The sequence below is a fragment of the Zeus faber genome, assembly GCF_960531495.2.
Source record: "Zeus faber genome assembly, chromosome: 8".
NCBI classification, from domain to species: domain Eukaryota; kingdom Metazoa; phylum Chordata; class Actinopteri; order Zeiformes; family Zeidae; genus Zeus; species Zeus faber.
The window spans coordinates 31,825,705-31,848,972 of NC_137195.1; the positions used below are offsets into that span (position 1 = coordinate 31,825,705).

At 43.5% G+C, this 23,268-nt stretch overlaps 1 protein-coding gene across 2 annotated transcripts in view; it reads right to left on the bottom strand.

Annotated features, from left to right (window-relative positions):
• cep76 (centrosomal protein 76) overlaps nucleotides 1-23,268 on the bottom strand; it is a 48,557-nt gene that overhangs the window by 8,155 nt on the left and 17,134 nt on the right. For both annotated transcript variants that reach the window (XM_080005139.1, XM_080005138.1), the window contains exons 9-12: nucleotides 8,755-8,921; nucleotides 5,723-5,882; nucleotides 4,196-4,369; nucleotides 1,713-1,930 (exon numbers count right to left, since the gene is read on the bottom strand). In XM_080005139.1, the coding sequence (XP_079861265.1) occupies nucleotides 1,713-1,930; nucleotides 4,196-4,369; nucleotides 5,723-5,882; nucleotides 8,755-8,921 (719 nt within the window). The remainder of the gene's footprint in view (nucleotides 1-1,712; nucleotides 1,931-4,195; nucleotides 4,370-5,722; nucleotides 5,883-8,754; nucleotides 8,922-23,268) is intronic.

Consider the following 23,268-nt stretch of genomic DNA (forward strand, 5'->3'; position numbering starts at 1 on the left):
AGAACAAAATGAGGGAGAGTGAGAGAAAAATGAATGTGACCCACCGTGTACTTTAGGGTCATTTGGCGGCTTTCGAGTTTTGTTTTTTTCCGCATAATTTGAAAGTGGAGAATCTGAGCTTCCAAACAAGATGCCACTTGTGCAAATCAAGCAAATATTTTTAAAGCTATGACTTGTTAATGACAAGTGTGCGGCAAACCGTGTTTCTGAGATAAACACCTCCAAAGTTTTACCCACAAAAAAACTTTGGAGGTGAAAACTTTGTTCATTCAGCCAGCTCCCAGAATGCAAACAGGGTTGGCGGACAAACAAAGCCTTATGGCTAATGAACATACTGCTGAATGGGCCAATCTCGAACAGCTCAACAACTATCGCATTGGATCTATCGCATTGGTCTGATTAAGGTCCGAAAAACGATTCAGAGCTTCCGCCACCCACTTCGCGTAATCCCTTACGATACGAAGAAGAAAGTTTTCACAGACAAGTGAGACCGAAACACCCCGTGCTGCGCTTTAACCGTCTGTTTATGGAGTGACGTATGTGCGTGACACGAAAGGTTCTACTTCGCCGTTTCACAACAATGGCTCCGTGTGTGTAAAAGTAGTACGATTGAAAGGTTGAATTCTATCACAATAGTTTCACATTGTGACTTCATGTCACATGGAATATCAATGAATGATCTTCACCTGGACGGTCGCTTTATAGGGAAACGATCGATCAGCGTTGCTCAGTGCTGTTCTGCATCTCGGTAAGTGAACGGCGTTTCCGCATGTAATCTAAGGGGAACATTTAACTCAACAGTTTAACATTTTTCTACTATTTATAAATCAAACTCTGTTTTGAAATACATTGAGATAAAAAAAACAAAGGAACACGAATATGGAAAAATCGAATTTTCCTTCAAGAAAGGTTTTTTCAACTTATTTGGCTGCTCCTGGCGATTTTAGAAATGTGCGAGATGGCAGCTTTTGCTGTGGTGGGACACATATGATCAACTATTTTAATAAGGACAATAGCCTTTTGTATGTTACGTGGTTTTAATTCATTGCCTCTGGGTTTTTAAGGAGCATCCCAGAGTTTATGTAAAGAGACTGTTCTTTCTCAAAAAGTATTGAACAACCAGATCACATTCCATCCTCATTCAACCTTGTATGGAGATAAGGATAACCCCAGGGGGGCTTGAAAGAGCATTGTATGGCATAGTAGGATTGTACCTGTGAAATCACTGTTTGAGGGTAACACCCGGAGAGACAACTGAGGGGCACAGTCTTGTAAATGACATCTGAACAATGGCACACAACCTCTCTTTGGTATAAAACTCTCTTGGTCAGTAGTTGGGGTAGACTGATCAGAAGACTGCTTTGGAGCAGCTCTGAATCTTTGTATATTCTGCAGAATAAATATCTCAGTTTTGAGATAAGACTCTCAGTTTTGTTTTCTTGTAGTGGGCAGATTAACCTTACCGACCACGCAGAAGAATTTCTCCAACAGAACCCTCCCCCCTGGGAATCTGCATCCGACAGTTGGATCCTTCGACTCAGAGTGGCCGTCGGGTGAAGTGCATCTAGGTTTTGCAATGTTTGTCCTATTCGGTGTGAAGCAAGCTTTGGTGTCTACAAGAACAATTCACAACCCTTCATGCTATCAAATGTGTAAAAAGAAAAAAAAGAAAAAACGAGCAGAACCTCCACCACTCCCTCTCACATTCTCACCTGAGGCAGGTGGCAAAGGCCCTGCGGGCGTTTCGGTGCAGGAAGAAGATGGGGAAGCCCTTGAAGGTGTGTCCGTCCGGCACAGCCCTCTGCACTGCGTCATTGAACTCATTGATTCCGCACAAGACGCCAGTGCAGCGCTCAAGTTCATAGTTGTAAAGCGCGGAGGACAGTAGGTAGGACAATTCGTCGTCCCACACGGTCGCCAGGCCCAGGTCCTGAGTGATGACAGTAGAAAAGATTAAAATACATACAATTATTCAACAAGAGCCAACAATCGTCGTTAAATTTTTAGGAATTGGGACTCAAGACATGAGACGCGATGACAGTTCCACACTTTCAAACAACATACTTTCAACCAATGTACTTAAAAAAAAAATTTAAAAAAATTATAATAATAATCATCCTTTTCCTAGTTTAGTTCTTGCAAACTACAAGGAGCTAAGGAAGGTTTGGGGGGGCAGGTTATTCAATGTATCCTCTTTTGTTCTCTAGGAAGTTTCCACCTATTTAAAATGTGGCATGCGAGGTTGGGGGGGGGGGGGGAGCCATTACACACCAATATTTGTAACTTGAATAGGCAAGCCAACCATTTCCAAGACAGTTTCGATAAATCACAAGTTAACTTTGTATATTATGTGATTGGCTGTATAATGGCTTTTAATTTTCTCTAATCATCAAACAAAGTTAAAAAATTATGCATTTTTGACAGCATGCCAAAATTTTGACAATACATTCAGTGTCAATGCACTCACAATAACAATGGGCTGTTGGTAGATAAAGGGGTATATAAAAGTAGCCCAACCAAACAATATTTTAAAAGACAAAGAAATAAATTCTGCCGATAATGCAGCTGCGCGTGAGAGGCAACGGCAGAGGCAGATATGAGATATATATATTGGCTTGATGGACATTAAAAAAATGGTATCTATTGCCTATTACGAGAGACAGTGTAAGCACTCAGACACCAGAGAACACTGTTCATAGTGCGTCTAGCAACGCCTGATTTATTCTGCCATTCAAACTAAGTGACAGTAAATGGACGCAATGACCCCCTCAGCGACTTGAGCCTGGATTCCACTTTCCACTCCATGTCCAACATCACAAAGATTTTATGCCTTTTTGAAAAACATTTGAACAAAATCATTGCCAGCTCCGCATCATGAAAAACTTATTTCGATGCTACACTCTCCACCTTTAAAATGTCCCTCAGATATTAGTGAAACAGCAACCTTTACCGGTCACCACTTTGTGCTACTTGTTTTGTAGTTCAGCCGATGAATTTTTACTTGACATAAAGTCGTAGACAAAATCAGGCCTTCATCTCCAATTCTCCATCATACTTTCTACATTGTCATATTATAAGTTGCTTGCTGTCAGTGAGCATTTTGAGAAAGCTTTCCCATCGGGATCTTTTTCTGTTTTGTGTAAGGTTTGTACAGGTACTCCTTACCTAACAACCTTCCAATTTAACGACCGTTTGGACTTAAGAGCAGTCGGTATTGTACGCTGCGTACAATACTGCAGTGTGCGCACGGCGTCCTAGTGTCAAGCATCTCATCGTGCATCACCGTTCTCATTCCCGCAGTCTGTCAGTATTCACTACACTAGCGTTTGCAATCGCCACGCCCCCTTACCGTGAAATAACACGGGTCCTCGCTTATTGAACAATTTGCTTAACGATCTGGTCCTAGGAACGGAACTCAGTCGTTAAGTGAGGAGTACTTGTATTAATCTTGAAAGCTCAAAACATCTCATCATGAAATGAAACCAAATATGATATATACATGTTTTTAAAGGGGACCTATTATAAAAAATTAACTCCTTCAGAGATTGGGAACATACATTTGTGTCTCTGATAGGCCTATTAACACACAAACTGTAAAATCAGCAACCCAGTCAGTTTTTTGTAGGCCGTCTTTTTCAGAAAACATGTGGTGAAACAAGCCATTCAGATTTGTCCCTCAACCCTAAATCACATTGGGTCTCAGTAGAATTAGAACCGCCCAGCCATTTGAGTAATTCACCCACGGCTTGAGCGCCACCGCTAGAGGGTCCCGAGGCTAAGAGCTAAGCTCAGAGCCAAACATGGGCAGTGCTCTGTTGTTGGCTGCACAGACCAGCACAAATCATTTAAAAGAAAGAGGAATGAATACCAAATGTCCATGACAAAACTGCAGACGAGGGAATGTATTTAAAAAAATAACCGCTGAGCGGATCGCGCAAAGTCGGAATGAACTTTTAAATTAGGTAGATCTAATATGAGTGAAGATCCAGCAACTGGATTGCTTATTTTTCGCCTCAAATTTGTTCAGAAACAGAATGCATATAATGCTAGAATGCATTATCTGAGTGGTATTTTCAGAGAAAAAAAAACAAACAAACACACACAAAAAAACAAACAAACATGTTTTGGGGACCTCAGAGACCTATACTGTATGAATGTGTTATAAAGGAGCATAACTAACTAACTCCACTTTAACCTTTCTGTGCTCAGACACAAGGAAGCGCATCTCCAGCTCCAGCTGGTTGCTCGCGGCTGCTGGCTCCAGGGTTGGGGCACAGAGGGGGGGTAGTGGGGGTGGGAGAGTGCTGGAACCCAGGGCGCACACCGACCTCAGGACCTCTTGGCTCATCGCCTTCCACCTAGACTGGTTCTGTGGGTAGAGACAGGGGCAATAACGTTAATTTTCGGTTAGCCCTGCTCCAAAACGGTCTTCTTAAAAGGCAGATTATGTAGGTTGGTATGGTGCTGATGTAGGCAATGTTAGCTGGAGTTAGCTCAATTCATTCTGGTTTTGGGCATTTCACATCATCGACATATCTGCTTTTTGAGTAATGAACTGGAAATCCCATGGCCGGGTACAGCATATAGTCACAACCACAGACTTTTTCAATAAATACATAAAACCTTATGTAAAGTGGTGGTGTAAAGTAACCTAGCAAAAATACTTACTACTGTACTTAAGTATTTTTTTGGAGTATCTGTACTTTACTTGAGGTATAATATTTCTGTCAGCTTTTACTTTTAATTAGGTACATTTAGCACCAGAAAAGTATACATTTTAAATCGTCTATCGGCAATCAAATCCATCGATCACGATTGACATTGATTACAGACGATTAAAAAAAAAAAGTATACGGCAGGAAAAATCTGAGCATTGAAACAGTATAAGTGCAGTTTACCGTGTTCTGAAACTGGAGCGGAGAGAGAGGGAAGAGAAGGAGAGAAAAAGAGAGGGAAAGGGGGAGGGAGAGAGGGGGCGGAAACCCTCACCCTCTGCTCAGAGCTGTCAAGTAACCACAGGTGATCAGATCTCACTTCTCCTCTCTACAGGCCTGTGCAGACGTTAAAAGGGGCAGTTGCTCAAAAAATAAAAAATAAATAAATAAATAAAAAAAGAGAGAAAAGGCACATGGACCACAGACAATCAGACAGGCCCAGACAATCCGCTACCTCGAGGCCCATTCACATTTCAAAAAATGAAAAAGAAAAGAAACCCATCTGATAAAAAGGGCACCATGGGGTCCATTGGGCATCAGAGGGCAAAGGGCAAGTGCTCGGCCACACTCCAACCCCCCTCCCCGCACATGCATGCCGCTATATGCAAATCTTGTGATCATAATATAGCAATATATGATATAATGTCAGAGAAAGATTTTAATTTATTGTTTCCTAAGTTTCTTAATTGTATGGAAATGAAAAGCGTAAACCTAACATGATTAACCTAAAGATTTTTTTAGTTCTCGTCCAGACAGCGGTGCACTATGCGTGTGCCAGTTCCCGTGACTGTTTTTATTTTAGATCTACTTATTTTTTAAACACAACTGAGTTAAGCATCTGTCCCATTCAAAAAAAAGACTTTCCATTGCTATGGGACTTCATTTAGTAACAAATGGATGTTTTTGTGTAAATACTTTACTTATAAATAATAAATCCTGCACTTTCTTAAAGCGGGAGACTGAATTTGCCACGTTACATTCCGCAAACACATTACATTACATCTTACCTGGAAGTCGAAGAGGCAGACCTCTACGGCATCGGAGGGTTGGCAGTTCGCCAAGAAGGTCTGGTGGTTGAAGATGCAGCCCACGGTGCAGTAGGGGGTGGAGGGCTTGGGCTGGTGTGCCGGTGGAGGGGCGTCTGGATCTATGGCCTGGTGGAGGTACCTGATTACATAATTGAGGCCGAAAACACAAGTCAGTTCAGGCTCTCCAGGGAGGGAGAGGGAAGAGGCATTTTGCCACTATGTAATTGACATGTCAGCAACAGAACTATCATTTGAACGATTAACTGAACTTTGCCAGGTTAATCTTTTATTTTCGAGGACAGTCATTGTACAGTTTCAAAGTGTTATCCTGACGGACTATTCTGATCCTTTTCTGTTAACCAAAATACGATGTACTCCAAAATAATACCATAAGTTGCTGTAAAGAGTCCTTCAATGTAACATTTGAAAAGCAGTTACGGGCAGGGATTTTGTCATGTCAGTGCGATACTTCGTTGAATAGCTTCCCAACTGTCCCTGATAACTTCACCTTTTGGATTACGTATTGTTTGCACTGTGATATCCTCACTTATTTTTGCTGTTGACCGTGACCTGAACAGTTTTTTCGGATTTTGGAACGTGGGCTTTGGCTTGGCTAGCGCCAGTTAGCCTGTAGCTTAGCATTTTGCTAAATATGCCGGCATCGATACCTACCTCCCTGGACTGTGAGAACTGTCTGCGCCTGGTTTATAGACTCAGCACTCTAGAGAAGTCAGTCATTAAAGACATCCACAGCCTGCGTGAGGATGTGAAGAAAGGATGAACTTGTTGAGCGTCGGACCTGCATCGCCAGTGCTCAGGCTAAGCACATCTGCTCCACGTCCTCCTCTGCGATCAGACCGGAGCTTGACTCCACTCTCCCTCGTCTGGTCCATCTGATGGCCCTCCGGCTGTGATAGAGGAGCCATGGTCTAAGTCCTGCTCCACACCAGAGCCCTGGACCATGGTGGCGAGCATTGGTGGCTCCTCCTCTGTCACGGACCCCACTTTGATCCTGTCACTCTCTGTTTCCAACACTGCGGAGCGCCACCTCAGCTCCTACAGCGGGATCTCTGCCCGTCAAGGTCGTCCTGCGACCACTGTTTTGGACCGCCTGCCTGCGCCTCCTACAGGAGGGCCGTGCTGTGCTCTTCTGGCTTGGCTGCTGCTGCTGCTGTCCCTCGGGAGTCCTCTGCTGCCAGAACTCCATCTGTGCTCGTCGTCGGCTCCTCCATGGTTCGGCACATCACCCTGCCTGCGGCTAAAACCCTCTGCTGCCCAGGTGCCAGTATCCACGTCCAGGATATAGACTCCAAAGTTCCAGCTGCTGGATCAAAACCTGTGTGCCTCCACTGTATTCATCCACGCCGAGCCAACGATCTCAGGAACTAACAATTGGAGACACTTAAAGAGGACTTCATGAAGCTTATTGACAGTCTTCTACAGTCACACCGCTGGTTCATCGTCTCCGGCCTGCTGTCATATCCCAGCTTTGGAGACTTAAAATTCATGCGTGTCCTTCAGCGACATACATGGCTAAAGGGATACTGCTGTCACTTTAACGTACCATTTGTGAACAACTTTGGCACCTTCTTAAACCATCCTAAATCTTCAGATGTGATGGAGTCCAGCCAAACTTTCACTGATCACGTCTCCTCGCCACCTCTCATCACTACTGATGTTTAGCGAGTCCGATCCACTCTACTAACATAAATGACTGTTACTCTGCTTGACAAATCCCTGTAATTACAAACCATAGACCCAAATCACATAACTTTCGCGTAACACACAGGAATCTAAACAATTTATCACCGGATCGGACAACAGTCCCCCACAAAGCCATGCACCGCGAACAGTAAAAATGGCTTTATTAAATGTCAGGTCACTAACTAATAAGTCATTTTTAGTTAAGGACCTTATAACTAACTGTGGCAGTTCCGCCGACCACATGCCATCCAAGTGGCGTTTCAGGGCTCTCTTGCACAGATGACACAGACACAGATGACGACGGGTTGCAGACATCAGTTTATTGCAGACAGGAGGCTAGGTGGAATTAGCCAGGAGCAGACAGAACATGTCATGACAGCGCTCCAATATTGAGTGTGTGTGGGGATGGGGTTTTTAACCTGCCGTTCGTTACCCCAACCAACGAGTGTCAGATGTGGCTGCTCAAACCATCCCATCCACAGACCACAGTAACCATAACCTGGATTCACTCTACTGACTAAGACCTGGCTGGACAGAAATGGCACAGTTTCAATCATTGAGACAGCACCTCCTAATTTCAAATTCATCCAAACCACTAGAGCTGATAAGAGAGGCGGTGGAATAGCTGCTGTCTTCTCAGATAGTTATAGCTGCAAGGAAATCCCCCTTGGGGAATACATGTCTTTTGAAAACCTTGCTATATCGATAAACGGCAGTGCTCCGATTTTAATCATTACTGTCTATCGACAACCAAAATCAAAATGTGGCTTTCTTTATGAATTCTCTGAGCTACTGAGCTATTATCTCAGATGATTGTAAAATTAATGTTGACAATCAAACTGACCCAGATGCTGAACACTTCATTAGCCTATTGGAGGCATTTGACCTCACTCAGCATGTTTCTGGACGCACCCACAATAAGGGGCATACTCTGGACTTAATATCACTGTACCCTTTGTCATGAATTTTGCAATGTTAGATCACTGTTGCATATTTTTTGACGTGTCTGCTTCCCCTGTACAATAGAGGGCTACCCGAACAATTAAAAAACATATCATTAACAATAATAATTACAATAACAATAATAATAATTGACATTTGACTTCATATATGTATGAAAGTATATATATGTATGTGACGAATAAACCTCTTGAATCTTGAATAATACCATTGAAACCTTTAAGATAACGGTAAACGAGTTACCGTTGTTCATGGCATCATCAACTGAGGAACATCAGCGAGAGAATTTCAAAGACAATACTCCAGGTATCGAATGACGAGAGGATGCCGGCGGAGGGTTGGCTCACCTGTGTGCCGTCAGGCTCTCCCAGAAGGTGATGCTGTGATTGCTCCCTCGTGTCATCACCCAGGTGTGGGGGCTGGCATTGGCCTTGGTGCCAACGCATACGTAGGCATCCAGGCCAAAGCCCAGCAGGAGACTGCACAGCAGTGTGGCATGGTCTTCACAGTCCCCCTTGAGAACACGAACACACACACACACACACACACACACACACACACACACACACACACACACACACACACACACACACACACACACACACACACACACACACACACACACACACACACACACACACACACACACACACACACACACACCATTCATAGCTGGAAGATCATGTTTTGAAATGGCACTCCCTGTTGCAATTCATCAATTTCAGTATCAACCAACTACACCAACATACAGTATGTTGTAAGTAGAGGGTGGCAGTTTGACAATTTCCAAGGCTCAAAAGCATCATGGTTAACCCAGGGGACCGTTAGGAGGATCGAGTGGTGCAGGATCTGAGAGCCTGCAGACCAGATCAGGAGTCGGACCCTAATGCACACACAAACTCTGATTAATCATTAATGTTCACGTTTGGCCAGCAAGCATTTTTGTTTGATTATTTGATTATAATAAAAACACAGCCAGTTCGGCACCTCACTTCCAGGAAGTCTCCCACTCCCTCCCTGAACCCGTGTCTGTAGACAGAGCTGTCCACAAATACGTTCTTACTTCTTATTTTGGAAGAAATTTAGAACTGCATCAGACCACTCTTACACACAACTTGAATGTAATTGGCATATTGGAACCACAATTTTTAAAAGTAAATTAATAAATTAGTAAATATTCATTATTGTACAATATAGAAATAAAACATTTACTATAAATAATAATCTGACACCTTTTATTTTCTCTTTTTTTTTTTTTATATATGCTGGCCGAAGCGTATGAAATTCTAGGATCCTTAAATGAACTCTGTTGTATGTGCAGTTGGATAGGATTCACATTAGTCCCCAAGCAGGCGTGACAATGAAATACTATATTTACTTTATGGATATATTTATAAACATTCTTGGATACGCCTTTGAGAGTGCATCTTTACAAATGGCAAGGATCCGTTTAGTGAGAGATCGTTGGATCTATTTTTTTGAGAGTGATCAAAGGCAGATCACCGGGTTTCCACTAGCACAAGAGAGGCCCTTCTTTACTTATTATTCATTATACAATTATATATTTAATAACCTGGAGTTGCAACCCAATCCCCAGAACAACCATGCCCACCCGACATCTAATATTCTCTTCCTCTTATAACACATTCCCTTATAACTAAGAGCTGATAATTAGATGCTTTATGCTAATTTGAAGTTGCAAAGAAGAACAGAAGAACAAATCTGGCTGGTACGCATGCATTTTGAATCCTGCAATAATTCAGCACATCCAGCTTTTCTTTACACAAGGTAAGAACAAGAAAAAACTGCCGTCACAAAACTTTCATTCGAGTTGGTTGCTACGTTGACTTCCATTCTGTTGTCATTGACGCTAGCCTGGTGTTAGGGAGAATATACTTTATCACTGTTTGCCCCATTTTTTTGTCGTGAGAAAAATTGTGAAGGAAAGCAGAAAGTGAAACTGGCTGGTGCTGGCCTTTAATAGATATCCCTACACACACACACACACACACTTCATAAGATGTATTCTTCAATCTCCTATCTGGGTCAACGAGTGACCACCAGGAACAGACTGGTTGACAACCACGAATAGGGTGGTGACAGCTAGAGAGATAGCACAGAAAGACAGCAACTGGAGCAGTTCGGTTAACAGCCCGATTGTGCAGGAATGAACACAACAAGCTTCAGAACAATCTCTGGTAGCATACCCCCAAGGGTGCCCGGGAGGGTTGGAGGATAAACATCCCAGCCAGACGGATCAAAAGACACAGAAACTTGGCAATGGAATGACGACTATGAGTTCGGAATGCATCAGCGGGAAGGTGCGCCACCAGGAGAACCACCAGATCCAGAAAATCCACCGTGACAGGATGAAATGCACGCAGATGGGGCGAGTGTCAGAGCACTCGTAAGTCACTCCTGGTGAGATGCAGGAGGAGCAACAGCTAAAAGTGACATTGACAGACGCCTTCAAACAATGACGCCGATGAGCTGATAGCTTCGGCTCCTAGGACCTTTAAACCAGCCAAATCCAGAGCTCTGGTCCTGAAGAAGGGAATGTTCATTGAGATTGGAGTGTTGCTGAAGGTGAAGCGGAACCTCTCTGCTTCCCCATCAGCAGCACTCCGATCGCATCCATGACGGAGAAACCAGTTAAGAGCCTTGGCAAGGTGTTTAACTGCAGTTTGAGGGACACAGCTTCTATCCAGTCAACCAGCGAGGAGCTGGAAGCCTGGATGACTGCAGTGGATGAATCGGGCCTCCCGGGCAAGTTCAAATCCTGGATATTCCAGCATGGGACACTTCCACCGATCCTCTGGCCCCTCCTGTTCTCCAAAGTGGAAGGCTTTGAGAGGAAGATCAGCAGTTTAGTTCTAAGGTGACTTGGACTGCAGAGAAGCCTGAGCAGCATCACCTTGTATGGTCAAATCAACAAGCTGACTCTCCCCTTCAGCAGCCTGAACGAAGAGTTAATGGTGATCCAGACAAGGGATGTGCTGCAATATTGGGAGTCAAGAGACCCGAAAGTCTCACAAGCCAGCATTGAGGTGAGGACAGGGAGGAGGTGGAAGGCGGATAAGGTAGTGGAGACGGCTGGGTCGCGGCTAAGGCACAACAAACTGGTGGGGACGGTGACCCATGGAAGAGCTGGGCTGGGTAGCATCTCAACAGCACGCTACAACAAGTCCCAGGGGAAGGACAGGAGGAAGCTGGTCCAGGGTGAAGGGCGCACAGCTGTGGAGGAGGAGTGAGCCAGCAGGATTGTTTGGATGTGGCAACAAGGAGCCTAAACTAGAAGGGAGTGAGCATAGGAGCGGAAGGTCACCTGGAATGAGTTGTGGAAAGCTGAGCCCCACCGAATTAAGTTCATAGTCCAGGCAATCTACGACATCCTTCCAAGCCGGTCCAACTTGTTTTATTGGAGAAAGGCTGAGTCACGAACTTGCACCCTCTCCCTGCGAAGAGGTACCCTCCAGCAGATCCTCAGCTGCTGTCTGAAAGCCCTGGGCGAGGGTTGCTACCGTTGGCAACATAATCAAGTCGTGGAGCAGAGCCACAGCAATGGATGGTGAGCTCAGTGTGAGCTCAGGTGTATAGGGTTTGCCCGCCAATCGCTTTGTCGGGTCTACAGCCTACTTACAGGAGCCAAACAGCCAAACTGCCACCGAGGAAGCCAAAAGGGCCTCTAGGTGGCTGTGGATCAGGAGAAGTTATCCGTGGGTGAACAGTGTTATCGGGATGTTGAAAGACCCGAAACAACCGATGATCTCGGGTTACATCACTGATGATATGGCCAGGTGCATCGCAAGATGTTACTGTGTATGTATCTATGATGCGGTCTTACTTTTGTGTCCTCTGACTTTGCTGTTGAACCCATCACAACGGATTAACTAGAACATGGTGCAACCATGGTCTAACACAAATTTTTCAGGGAAAGGTTTCTAGGAAGCCTGATGGGTGATTGGCAGGAGTGTAACGATTCACCAATACGAACTGAAAACTGGTGCGACTACATCAATTTGCAGACTCCTGGATCGATCTAAATGTACCATGAACCAGTCAATGGCCTGATTCTGAAGTTAAGAATCGGTTTACCGGTTTTATCGGTTTCTACTTTAGTATAAACTAAGCTGCTGTGGAACATTATAAGTCATGTTACTTTCACAGCGTTGAACCAACAACCAAACACTCACTGCCTCTCTCTCTCCCTCTCCACCTCTCTCCCTCTCCCTCTCTCCCTCTCTCTCTCTCTCTCTCTCATCAACACATCCAGGGTCATTACAATATTATGTTATATATCAGAATCACAAGATATTAATTTTTGTTTGTTTATTTAACAGGGACAGTGCACATTAATAAACATTGCTGTAAACGCACCAGAGTTAGCCAAGAGGCCATTTTTCATCTGTAGTGTCTGGACAGATGTTACAGTCACCCCAAAAACAGAATTTAAACAATGATAAAAAGAAAAGCAACAAAGAGTGTGCACAGTATATAAAATAAATAAATCAGTCTGACACAATAAAAACCAAAGCATAATAAGACATGCATGCAGGTACGTGAGGGCACACTGGCGACAGCAAAATAGCGAAAGGTGACAGACAGCAGGGAAAGTTCAGTACAGACAGACTGAGGACAATAAGGTGCAATGGCGTTTTAATGCTGACAGAGCTAAGTACTAATTAACCATTTCTTTAAATGAGCTGTAAATAAACCGTATGTGTCCACTTCTCTAATAGTTGCTGGGATGGAGTTCCATTGTAGTGCAGCTTTACCAAAGAAAGCAGACTTACTAAAAGTACCTCTTCTGAGTGGGATAATGCAATCCTCTCTTACTGTACCTCTTGTGAACCAATACACAGTTGTTCTCATATTGATAAACTTTCCGAGCCGAGGGTAGGTCAAGCTATATACACACAGTAATCTTGTAGATAAGACAAACATTTACATATTTAATCATGTTTTCCCAACTTAGCAATGTATATATTTTTCAATATTGGCCAAAGATTTGTGACTTTGTGAAAGACTTTAATGATTTAAAAGTAGTGATGCTAGCCAGCGAGCAGGTTGTTGGAGGAAATATATATAACATTGGAAATTACCATAGAAGGCATCTATATCTTAGCCGCCTCTGTTTACATGTAATCTCGAATGAGCCTGAAGTCTGAAAGATTGAATTTGACCTGGTTACAGACATTTTTCACCTGAGCCTTGAAAGAAAGTTTTCAATCAATCAGAACTCCAAGGTACTTGCATTCAGATATGACCTGTAGCCTCTCCCCTGATACAAAGACATCTGGCGCTGCACTAGAACGCACATGACGTTTTAGACACATTTAGTTACCAAGAGCATTGCTTCAATTATGCTATTTCATGAACCATGGAGTTTGTGAGTCCATGTACATAAATTACAGAGTTGCATACATTTGGATGCTGGTCTCAGGAATTACAGATGGAAAAATCATTGCTATATAATGTAAATAGCAATGGGCCCAGGATAAATACATGTGGGACACCTGTGCACAGATGGGGGGCAGCTGATTGATGATTTTGTACTTGGACATACTGAGACTGATTTAACAGATATGATTCTATCCATTTAAGTGCATCTGAAAATAATTGAAGCTAGACAACTTAGACATGAGAATTATATGATTAACAGCGTCATATGCCTTCTTGAGGTCAAGAAACACAGCTCAGACAACTCAATCCACCTTTACCCAATAGAGATTTGATTTCTTCTGTGAAAAAACAGTTGTCTCAGTTTAATAATTGGCTCTGAAGCCAAATTGCATTGGGTGCAGGGCAAATGAACAAGTATTTAGATGGCAGATGACTTGCTCAGCTTGACACTGTAGATAGGATGCTGATAGGCCTGTAATTACAGGTAGAAAGGGGATCTCCACTTTTGAATATTGGAATAACAGCCGACTTCCAAACACTTGGAAACATTCCCTGAGATATCAAGAGGTTAATAATTTTGGTAACAGGACTGGTTAGTGCAGAGCTCTTTCAGCATAACTGCATCCATACAAATAAATCCTTTGCTCTGGATGGTTTAAGACAGGGGTGTCAAACATACGGCCCGCGGGCCGGATCAGGCCCGCGAACAGGTTTAATCCAGCCCGCGAGATGATTTTGCAAAGCATAAAATTGAGCTGCAATTTTTCAATGAATGAAACTGCTTTTCTAAATGTGTCCAGTGGGTGTCACAATAGCAATTCTGTTAAGCAAGCAAACTGTTTATACTGGGGCTGAACAAGTAGGCTACAGCCAGTCCAGAGCTAGCCTGTCTTTCTGCCTGACCAATTTGAACATTACGTGCTTTGGCACCCTCATTGCCCCAAAATGTCTCTGTCAAAAAAGAGAAAAGTGGACGCAGAGTATTCCAAGAAAAATGGTCATCCTCCTATTTATTCACGAAGTGAATGGGAAAGCTGTGTGTTTGGTGTGTTCACAGTATGTTTCAGTGCTGAAAGAATATAACCGTCCTCGCCACTATGAGACTCTTCATGGCGACAAATACAACAACTTTCAAGGACAACAGAGAAGAGAGAAGGTGAATGAATTATTGGCGGTTCTGAAGAAACAGCAGTCTGTGTCTACTCGTCGCTGAGAAATCAGTGATGCTGCAGTGAAAGCCAGCTACATTATAGCTAATAAAATTGCAGTGGCTTCAAAGCCACTTATTGAGGGGGAATTTGTAAAAACATGCATGCTGAAGGCTGCGGAGATTGTGTGCCCTGAAAAGCGCCAGGCTTTTGCAAATATCAGCCTGACAAGAAATACAGTTGCAGGATTTCTGATCTTTCGGCGGATTCAGACAGCCAATTGAAGCGCAGTTTTAAAGTCATTTATTGCTTTTTCAGTTGCAAATGATGAAAGCACGGACATTACTGATGTTGCGCAACTGGCAACATTCATCCGCGGAGTTGATGACACTTTGACTGCCACCGAGGAGTTCGTGGAGTTGGTGCCAATGACAGACACCACAACAGCAGCTGATATTTTCACCGCACTCGTCGGCGCACTGGACAGGCTCGAAGTGGACTGGTCCCACGCTGTCAGCCTGGCTACAGATGGTGCGCCCTCAATAGTCGGGAAAAATGCAGGTGTTGCGACAAGTTCAGAGAGAAAGTGCAGACTGCAAATGGAGGCATGCCGCAGCCATGAAGCGGTTCAAAGATAAAATAACGGGACTATTGCGGGAGTTTGAGACACGCTTTCAGATTTTTGGTGAACTGGAGAAAGACTTCAAAGTTTTTTGCTCGACCATTCACCGCAAATGCGCTTGATCTGCCCGTCAACATCCAACTTGAAATAATAGACTTGCAGTGTGACCCAGATTTGAAGGGCAAGTTTGCCGCAGCTGGCTTGGACACATTTTATCACTATCTCTTGCCACGTTACCCCAACTTGACAGCCCTTGCTGCAAAAGTGTTGTGCATGTTTGGAACCACATATCTTTGTGAGCAAGTTTTCTCTGTAATGAGCATAAATAAAACAAAGCTGCGCTCAAGGCTCACAAACAAGCAACTTGAATAACATCCTGAAATTGGCTACCATTCAGGATGACGCCTGATATAGATGCACTTGTGAAAGCTAAAAGATGCCAGGGTAACCCCACTTAAAATGCTGCATGAGATACTGCACCCTGATATAGTTCTGTGAAAATGATTGTCTTCTGTGGAAATTTAAAGAAAATGAACAGAGTGTGATTAACTGTAATAATGTCAGTCACTTCAGTTCATAAGTTTGATATATTGAAATTGTTCATGCATTGCACAGCTTTTATTTTTCTATCAAGAAATAGTGTAGCCGACAAGGCAGGGAGTAAATCAACCCTCTTGAATAGTTTCTACCTCGGTTTGTATGGTTGGTTGAGTTAGCACAGGATTAATATGTGGAAATGACAAATGAGGGATTTGATACATGAGAGTTGTTTTATTTATTTATTATTTAGTATTTTTTTTCAATCCCAGATAGGCCCTGACTTAAAAGTTTAATGGCTTTCTGGATACACTGAGACAAAGTCTAAGTTCTTTTTGGAGTAAAACAAAGAAAACAATCTGAAGTTGTCGTTATTTTTAAGTTTTTATGCAATGATTTTACTGGTCCGGCCCGCTTGAGAACAGATTTTCCTCCATGTGGCCCCTGAGCTAAAATGAGTTTGACACCCCAGGTTTAAGAGATCTATTAATTCTCGGAAGTCATTCACTCATCCACTCCACTCACTCTTTTGATTCAGTGACATTCCTTCTGCTGAAAGCCGAAACCATTGTATCAACTGGACAAACATTTGTGTACTCAGGTGAGAAACATTGTGCAATGGTAGCCACAAAATCAATAAAGAAGTGGTTAAGAGCTTCCACTTTTCAACTGGATTGCTTGTAAGCTTTCCATTAAGTTCAAGTAGTTTGCCTTCTTTACTGTGAAGTTCTGGATTTTTTAACTGGTTCCAGATAATTATAGAATTACCTCTTGCTTTTTCTATTATGATCAAGAAAAAAAACAACTGCTTCAGCGGTTGATTTCTTTACCACTTTGGTCCTTAACATAGCAAAATGGTGTGTCAAAGCTCAATTTAGTTTTAACTGCAGTTCCAAGACAAGATCCCGTTCTTTCCTCAGTTTTTAAAATATCCACATTTATCCAAGGGACAGTGTTGTTATTTTTGTGCCTAAATTCGCAGTTAAAATCTTTAATTTTGCTCTCTTAATCTTCTGAGAACATTTGACTTCACTTACTTGACCATGTCTTCTTCATGGTCTATTCCAAACAGTAGATCATTCCATTCAATATGTTGAACAGCACATTAAGAATACTCCTGTTTGTTTTTGGGGATTCCAAAAGATTCATATTCCCTGATAAAAGGGATAAATGGCTTATTGGTTAGTTTTCTGGCCACCGGAGTCAGATTGTGGTCAGAGACCAGTGAACATATTAAAAAGACCAGTGAACATATTAAAAGATTTTAAATGTGTGTTCTTGTGGAGCCACTGATCAGCTGCAAGAGGTCAAAGTTTATCGGTTATCTGTTTTCTGTTTTCACGGCGACTCAGCTGATCCCATAGGTTTTCTATGGGATTCAGGTCTGGAGAAAGTGCAGGCCACTCCATTTGAGGTACCCCAGTCTCCAGCAGCCGTTCCCTAAGGATGCGACCTCGATGAGCTGGAGCATTGTCGGCCATGAAGATAAAATTAGGCCTGTGTTGTTCATGCATGGGCACAATGACTGGATTAATGATGTTATTCAGGTAGTATGGGCTTGTCACTGTACCATTCACAAAGTGTAGGGCAGTTCTGTATTGACTAGACACACCTGCCCACACTGTAACACCACCACCACCACAGGCTCGTCTGGTGACAACAGTGGCTGATGCATAGCGCTCTCCTTGACGTCTCCAACATCGTTGGCGGCCATCATTTCTGCTCAACGTGAATCGACTCATCAGAGAACAGCACTGAGGCCCACTGGTCCCTCGTCCAGCTTAAATGCTCCCTGGCCCATGCAAGACAGATGATGCCTGTGCCTGGTGGAATGGTCAGGTACCCTTGCAGGTCGTCTAGCACGCAGACCACGCTGATGTTAATGGTTTTGAATGGTCTGACGTGACACTTGGGTGCTTTTCACCTCCCTTAAATGTGCCTGGAGTTGAGTGCCATTCATCATCTGGTTCTGCACTGTTCACAATGAAGCGGTCATCAGTGTGGGATGTGGCCAAAGCACGTTCATGTCTATGCCTTTCTGTGACTCTTCCAGTCTCTCTGTATCTCTGTTGCAACCTGCTGATGACACTCTGTGACACTCTAAGCTCAGTGGCCACTTCCCTCTGAGAACATCCTGTTTGAAGCCTCGCAATGGTGAGGTTCTGTTAATCAATTGTTAGGTGTCGTCTTGGTCTCATGATGTCAAAATGTGAACAGCATGATGAAGAGGACTGTATTAATACCAATTTTAATTGAACCAGGAAATGTTTTGGTCGATTCATGGATCAAAGACCTGTGAATTTTGCAGTTCAGCTCCTTGTTAGAGAACAGCAAGTTGTGCAACAAGTAACATTGAACAGTTGGACATGTGCATTCAAAAGTTTAGAGAAGGTCAAATTAAGTTCACCTGTAAAGGTTATAGTGCATTTTAGGAAATTAGGAAATTTCACCCGAAAGCTGAATATCCCTAACTTTTTGTGAGTAGTGTGTGTATCGGATCGTCTTAAAGGGGAGAGATGCATAGCCCTAGTGACTGGGCAATTTTGTCCATCTGAGGAAACCAGGCGCTGTGATAGCTAAGGTGGTATCTCCAGTGGTACTAACATCTTTTGTTCTCACGTATTTTTTACGTGTATCTCTACCTTTACAGAACTTAAAGGATCTGCTGCTTACGTCTTGGTGCAAGATATCACAGGACACCTTCAGAGGTTTTGTGGAGTTCATGCCTCAACCGGTCAAAGCTGTTTTTGCAGCACAAGGGGGTCCTACAAAATATTAGGCAGGTGGTATTAATGTTGTGGCTGATCGCTGTGCATACATAGCATTGTCATTGTCAAACTTTCCATGTCAGTAAACATCTCTCATTTCAGTAGTAAAACGTTTCCAGTGAAAGAGGCCTGGTTCAGGCTGTTGCCGCATGCAACCCTGAGCTATGGGGAAGGCAGAATGACAGATGTTTCCAAGAAGCGCTAATGTGGACGCACAGGCAGAACAGGCTGGAAACTGACTAAATAAATTTTCCCGAGAATGAAACTTGTAAATTACAACGGACCAGGTCCACTTTGTGAGAGTCACGCTGACTGTATGCCAAGCAGAGAAGAGGATAGAAGCAGAGAGGCAGCAGCATTTTATTTGGTGGTGGTCTGAGAAATTCCACAATATCTGGTTCAAGACACGCAACTGCACATGACTGAATGTATACCCCCTTATTTCGGACGATACAAATTTAACTTCCACATTTTTATCTGCAATTCCAAATGTGGTCACACTCACTGATTTTAGAGGGACATCTTAACCTGTTGATGTCCCCAACTTTAGTTAAGTCTTCGAAGAAGGTCACTAGTCCATCGAAATGTGCATTATTAATTCAGACTTTTCTATGGAAGTATGGCTGTGGTGGACCAAGGGGGGTGGGCCAAGCCGCCGCTGCAGACAGGCGGTGCAGTCTCCCATCCCGGGGCCCCTCAGCTGGTGGGATCAGCCTAATCAGCGGAGGGACTCCACTGATTCACCTGATCCCCAAAACAGGAAGTTATAATTGTGTGTGTCCCCGCAGTAGGGCTCTGCGTGCAGGCGAGTCAACCTGACAGGCAAAGATCAGACACGGACAGCGGGAGATCACGGAAGCGGGGATCCACGGGGACTATTTATATATGTACAGTGGGGCAAAAAAGTATTTAGTCAGCCACCAATTGTGCAAGTTCTCCCACTTAAAAAGACTGTAAAGCCTGTAATTTTCATCATAGGTTCACTTTGACTATAAGAGACAGAATGGGGGAAAAGAATCCAGGAAATCACATTGTAGGATTTTTAATGAATTAATTGGTAAATTCCTCTGTAAAATAAGTATTTGGTCACCTACAAACAAGCAAGATTTCTGGCTTTCACAGACCTGTAACTTTTTCTTTAAGAGGCTCCTCTGTCCTCCACTCGTTACCTGTATTAATGGCACCTGTTTGAACTCGTTATCAGTATAAAAGACACCTGTCCAAAACCTCAAACAGTCACACTCCAAACTCCACTATGGCCAAGACCAAAGAGCTGTCAAAGGACACCAGAAACAAAATTATAGACCTGCACCAGGCTGGGAAGACTCAATCTGCATAGGTAAGCAGCTTGTTGTGAAGAAATCAACTGTGGGAGAAATTATTGGAAAATGGAAGACATACAAGACCACTGATAATCTCCCTCAATCTGGGGCTCCATGCAAGATCTCACCCCCTGGGGTCAAAATGATCACAAGAACGGTGAGCAAACATCCCAAAACCACACAGGGGGACCTAGTGAATGACCTGCAGAGAGCTGGGACCAAAGTAACAAAGGCTACCATCAGTAACACACTACGCCGCCAGGGACTCAAATCCTGCAGTGCCAGACGTGTCCCCCTGCTTAAGCCCTTACATGTCCAGACCCGTCTGAAGTTTGCTAGAGAGCATTTGGATGATCCAGAAGAGGATTGGGAGAATGTCATATGGTCAGATGAAACCAAAATATAACTTTTTGGTAAAAACTGAACTTGTCGTGTTTGGAGGAGAAAGAAAGCTGAGTTGCATCCAAAGAACACCATACCTACTGTGAAGCATGGGGGTGGAAACATCATGCTTTGGGGCTGTTTTTCTGCAAAGGGACCAGGAAGACTGATCCGTGTAAAGGAAAGAATGAATGGAGCCATGTATCGTGAGATTTTGAGTGAAAACCTCCTTCCATCAGCAAGGGCATTGAAGATGAAACGTGGCTGGGTCTTTCAGCATGACAATGATCCCAAACACACCGCCCGGGCAACGAAGGAGTGGCTTCGTAAGAAGCATTTCAAGGTCCTGGAGTGGCCTAGCCAGTCTCCAGATCTCAACCCCATAGAAAACCCTTGGAGGGAGTTGAAAGTCCGTGTTGCCCAGCGACAGCCCCAAAACATCACTGCTCTAGAGGAGATCTGCATGGAGGAATGGGCCAGAACACCAGCAACAGTGTGTGAAAACCTTGTGAAGACTTACAGAAAACGTTTGACCTCTGTCATTGCTAACAAAGGGTATATAACAAAGTATTGAGTTGAACTTTTGTTATTGACCAAATACTTATTTTCCACCATAATTTGCAAATAAATTCTTTAAAAATCAGACAGCGTGATTTTCTGGATTTTTTTTTCTCATTTTTTCTCTCATAGTTGAGGTATACCTATGATGAAAATAACAGGCCTCTCTCATCTTTTTAAGTGGGAGAACTTGCACAATTGGTGGCTGACTAAATACTTTTTTACCCCACTGTATATATTGGCCTGTGAGCGCTGAGTTTCCTTTTTGACACACGAGTCACCTTGATTTAAAAAGGACTGGTTAATAAACAGGCCAACTGGCACTGTTTGCCTCCGCCTGCCTCCTCTTGCTCATTCCCTGGCCCTGAGCCAGAATACACCTTCACAATGGCTTATGTAATGCATGGCGATTTTTACATCCATCAACTAGACAATATCCTTTTTTTCCTCTCATGTCCATTATACATATTCCCGCATCAATTATTTCTTTATGGACAAAAAATGTTTACCCAACCTCCAGAACTCCAGTTATGACAGCATTGTCATTTCAGACCATGCACCCCTGGTTCTTAAATTCAAATTCCCGCAATCACCTCCTAAGAGTTACCAATGGTGTCTTAACTCGCTTTTGCTCTCCAAGAGGCTTGGGCTGATTCACGATCAAGTCGTCTATCGGCAATTGACTCCGTCATCAGCGATTGACTCCATCGATCGTGACTGACATTGATAAAATTGGAGCAGAGAGGGAGAGAGTGAGGGGAAAAGAGGGAGAGAGGGGGCGGAGGGTCTCCCTCGCCACACAGAGCTGACCAGTAACCACTGGTGATTGGGTCTCACTTCCGCTCTATAATCCCGTACAGAGTGGGGTTTTTGGAAAAGACTGTGCTCAAAAGAAAAGGCACATGGACCCCTAGCTCCGGGTCTAGGCACTTTGCTGCTCTGGGCAAACGGGGCAGCACAGGGGAGCCACTGTGCACACATCGCACAGGTGCGCTGAGGTCCGAGGTTCATGAGGAATTCCTCAAGAATATATCTTGCCCAGACAATCCGCTACTACGACACCCATTTATTTATAATAAAAATAAAAGCGCGCCTGATAAGGGCACCATGGGGTCCATGGGACAGGTGCTTGGACGCCCCCCTGCACGCCCCCTGGAGCAGAGTTTTGATTTTGTTTCTCCTCCAGACAGCGCAGGCTCCCGTGCCTGTATTTTTATTTTCCTTCTGTTTCCTACATGTATGAAACAAAATGTATAATCACAACAGAGTTAAGGTACTGTCCAAGTCCTTACTCAGTACTGTTCCAGAAAAACCTGTGCGTCCCCACTGTCGGGACACCCGTTGCTTTTCTTTGCTCTGAGACTTCATTTAGTAAAATGAGGATGTTTTAGTGTAAATACTTTACTTGTAAACAATAAAAAAAATAATAAAACAAACTAATATATAATAAATAATAGAAAAAGAAAAAATAGTTAATAATAAATGCACTTCTGGAACAACGAGACCGCATTTGCCAAACATTATGTTCTATGCGTGCGCCCCCGCTAAAATCGTACATCGCCGATCACTGCCCCCCAGCAATCACCGATTGGAATTTTGCACGATCGCCCAGGCCTACTCTCCAATAAAACATTTATTCAACTGATCCCTTCATTTCTGGAAATTAACAACTCCAGACATGTCACATTCTCCAATATGGGAAACTCTGAGAGTATCCAATACATACCTGGTAAATCCCTTGCATATGCAGCCTTTGTTAATAAGGCGCATACACAATTCAATTCAATTTATTGTCGTTGACGCAATGTGCAGGCACACAAGCAAAGGAAGTGTCGCGGCTTCACCCAACGGTGCGAGGGGGAGGGGGCAGATAGGGTCATACATTGCATAAAAATAAGTTGTGTAACGACTGTGACATAAGCAATTGAATAACTACACTGGATGGAAGATATGCAACAGATCTTTCTTCAGGTCTATACAAACAACGCATTGTATTCCAATCAGAGTTTGATAATCTCTCCACTGTTCATGCAGAGCACTTGCTTCAACGAGCCCACTACAGAATTTATGAACAAGGGGACAAGACCAGTAAATTGCTTGCCCATCAGATCCGCAAATCAGC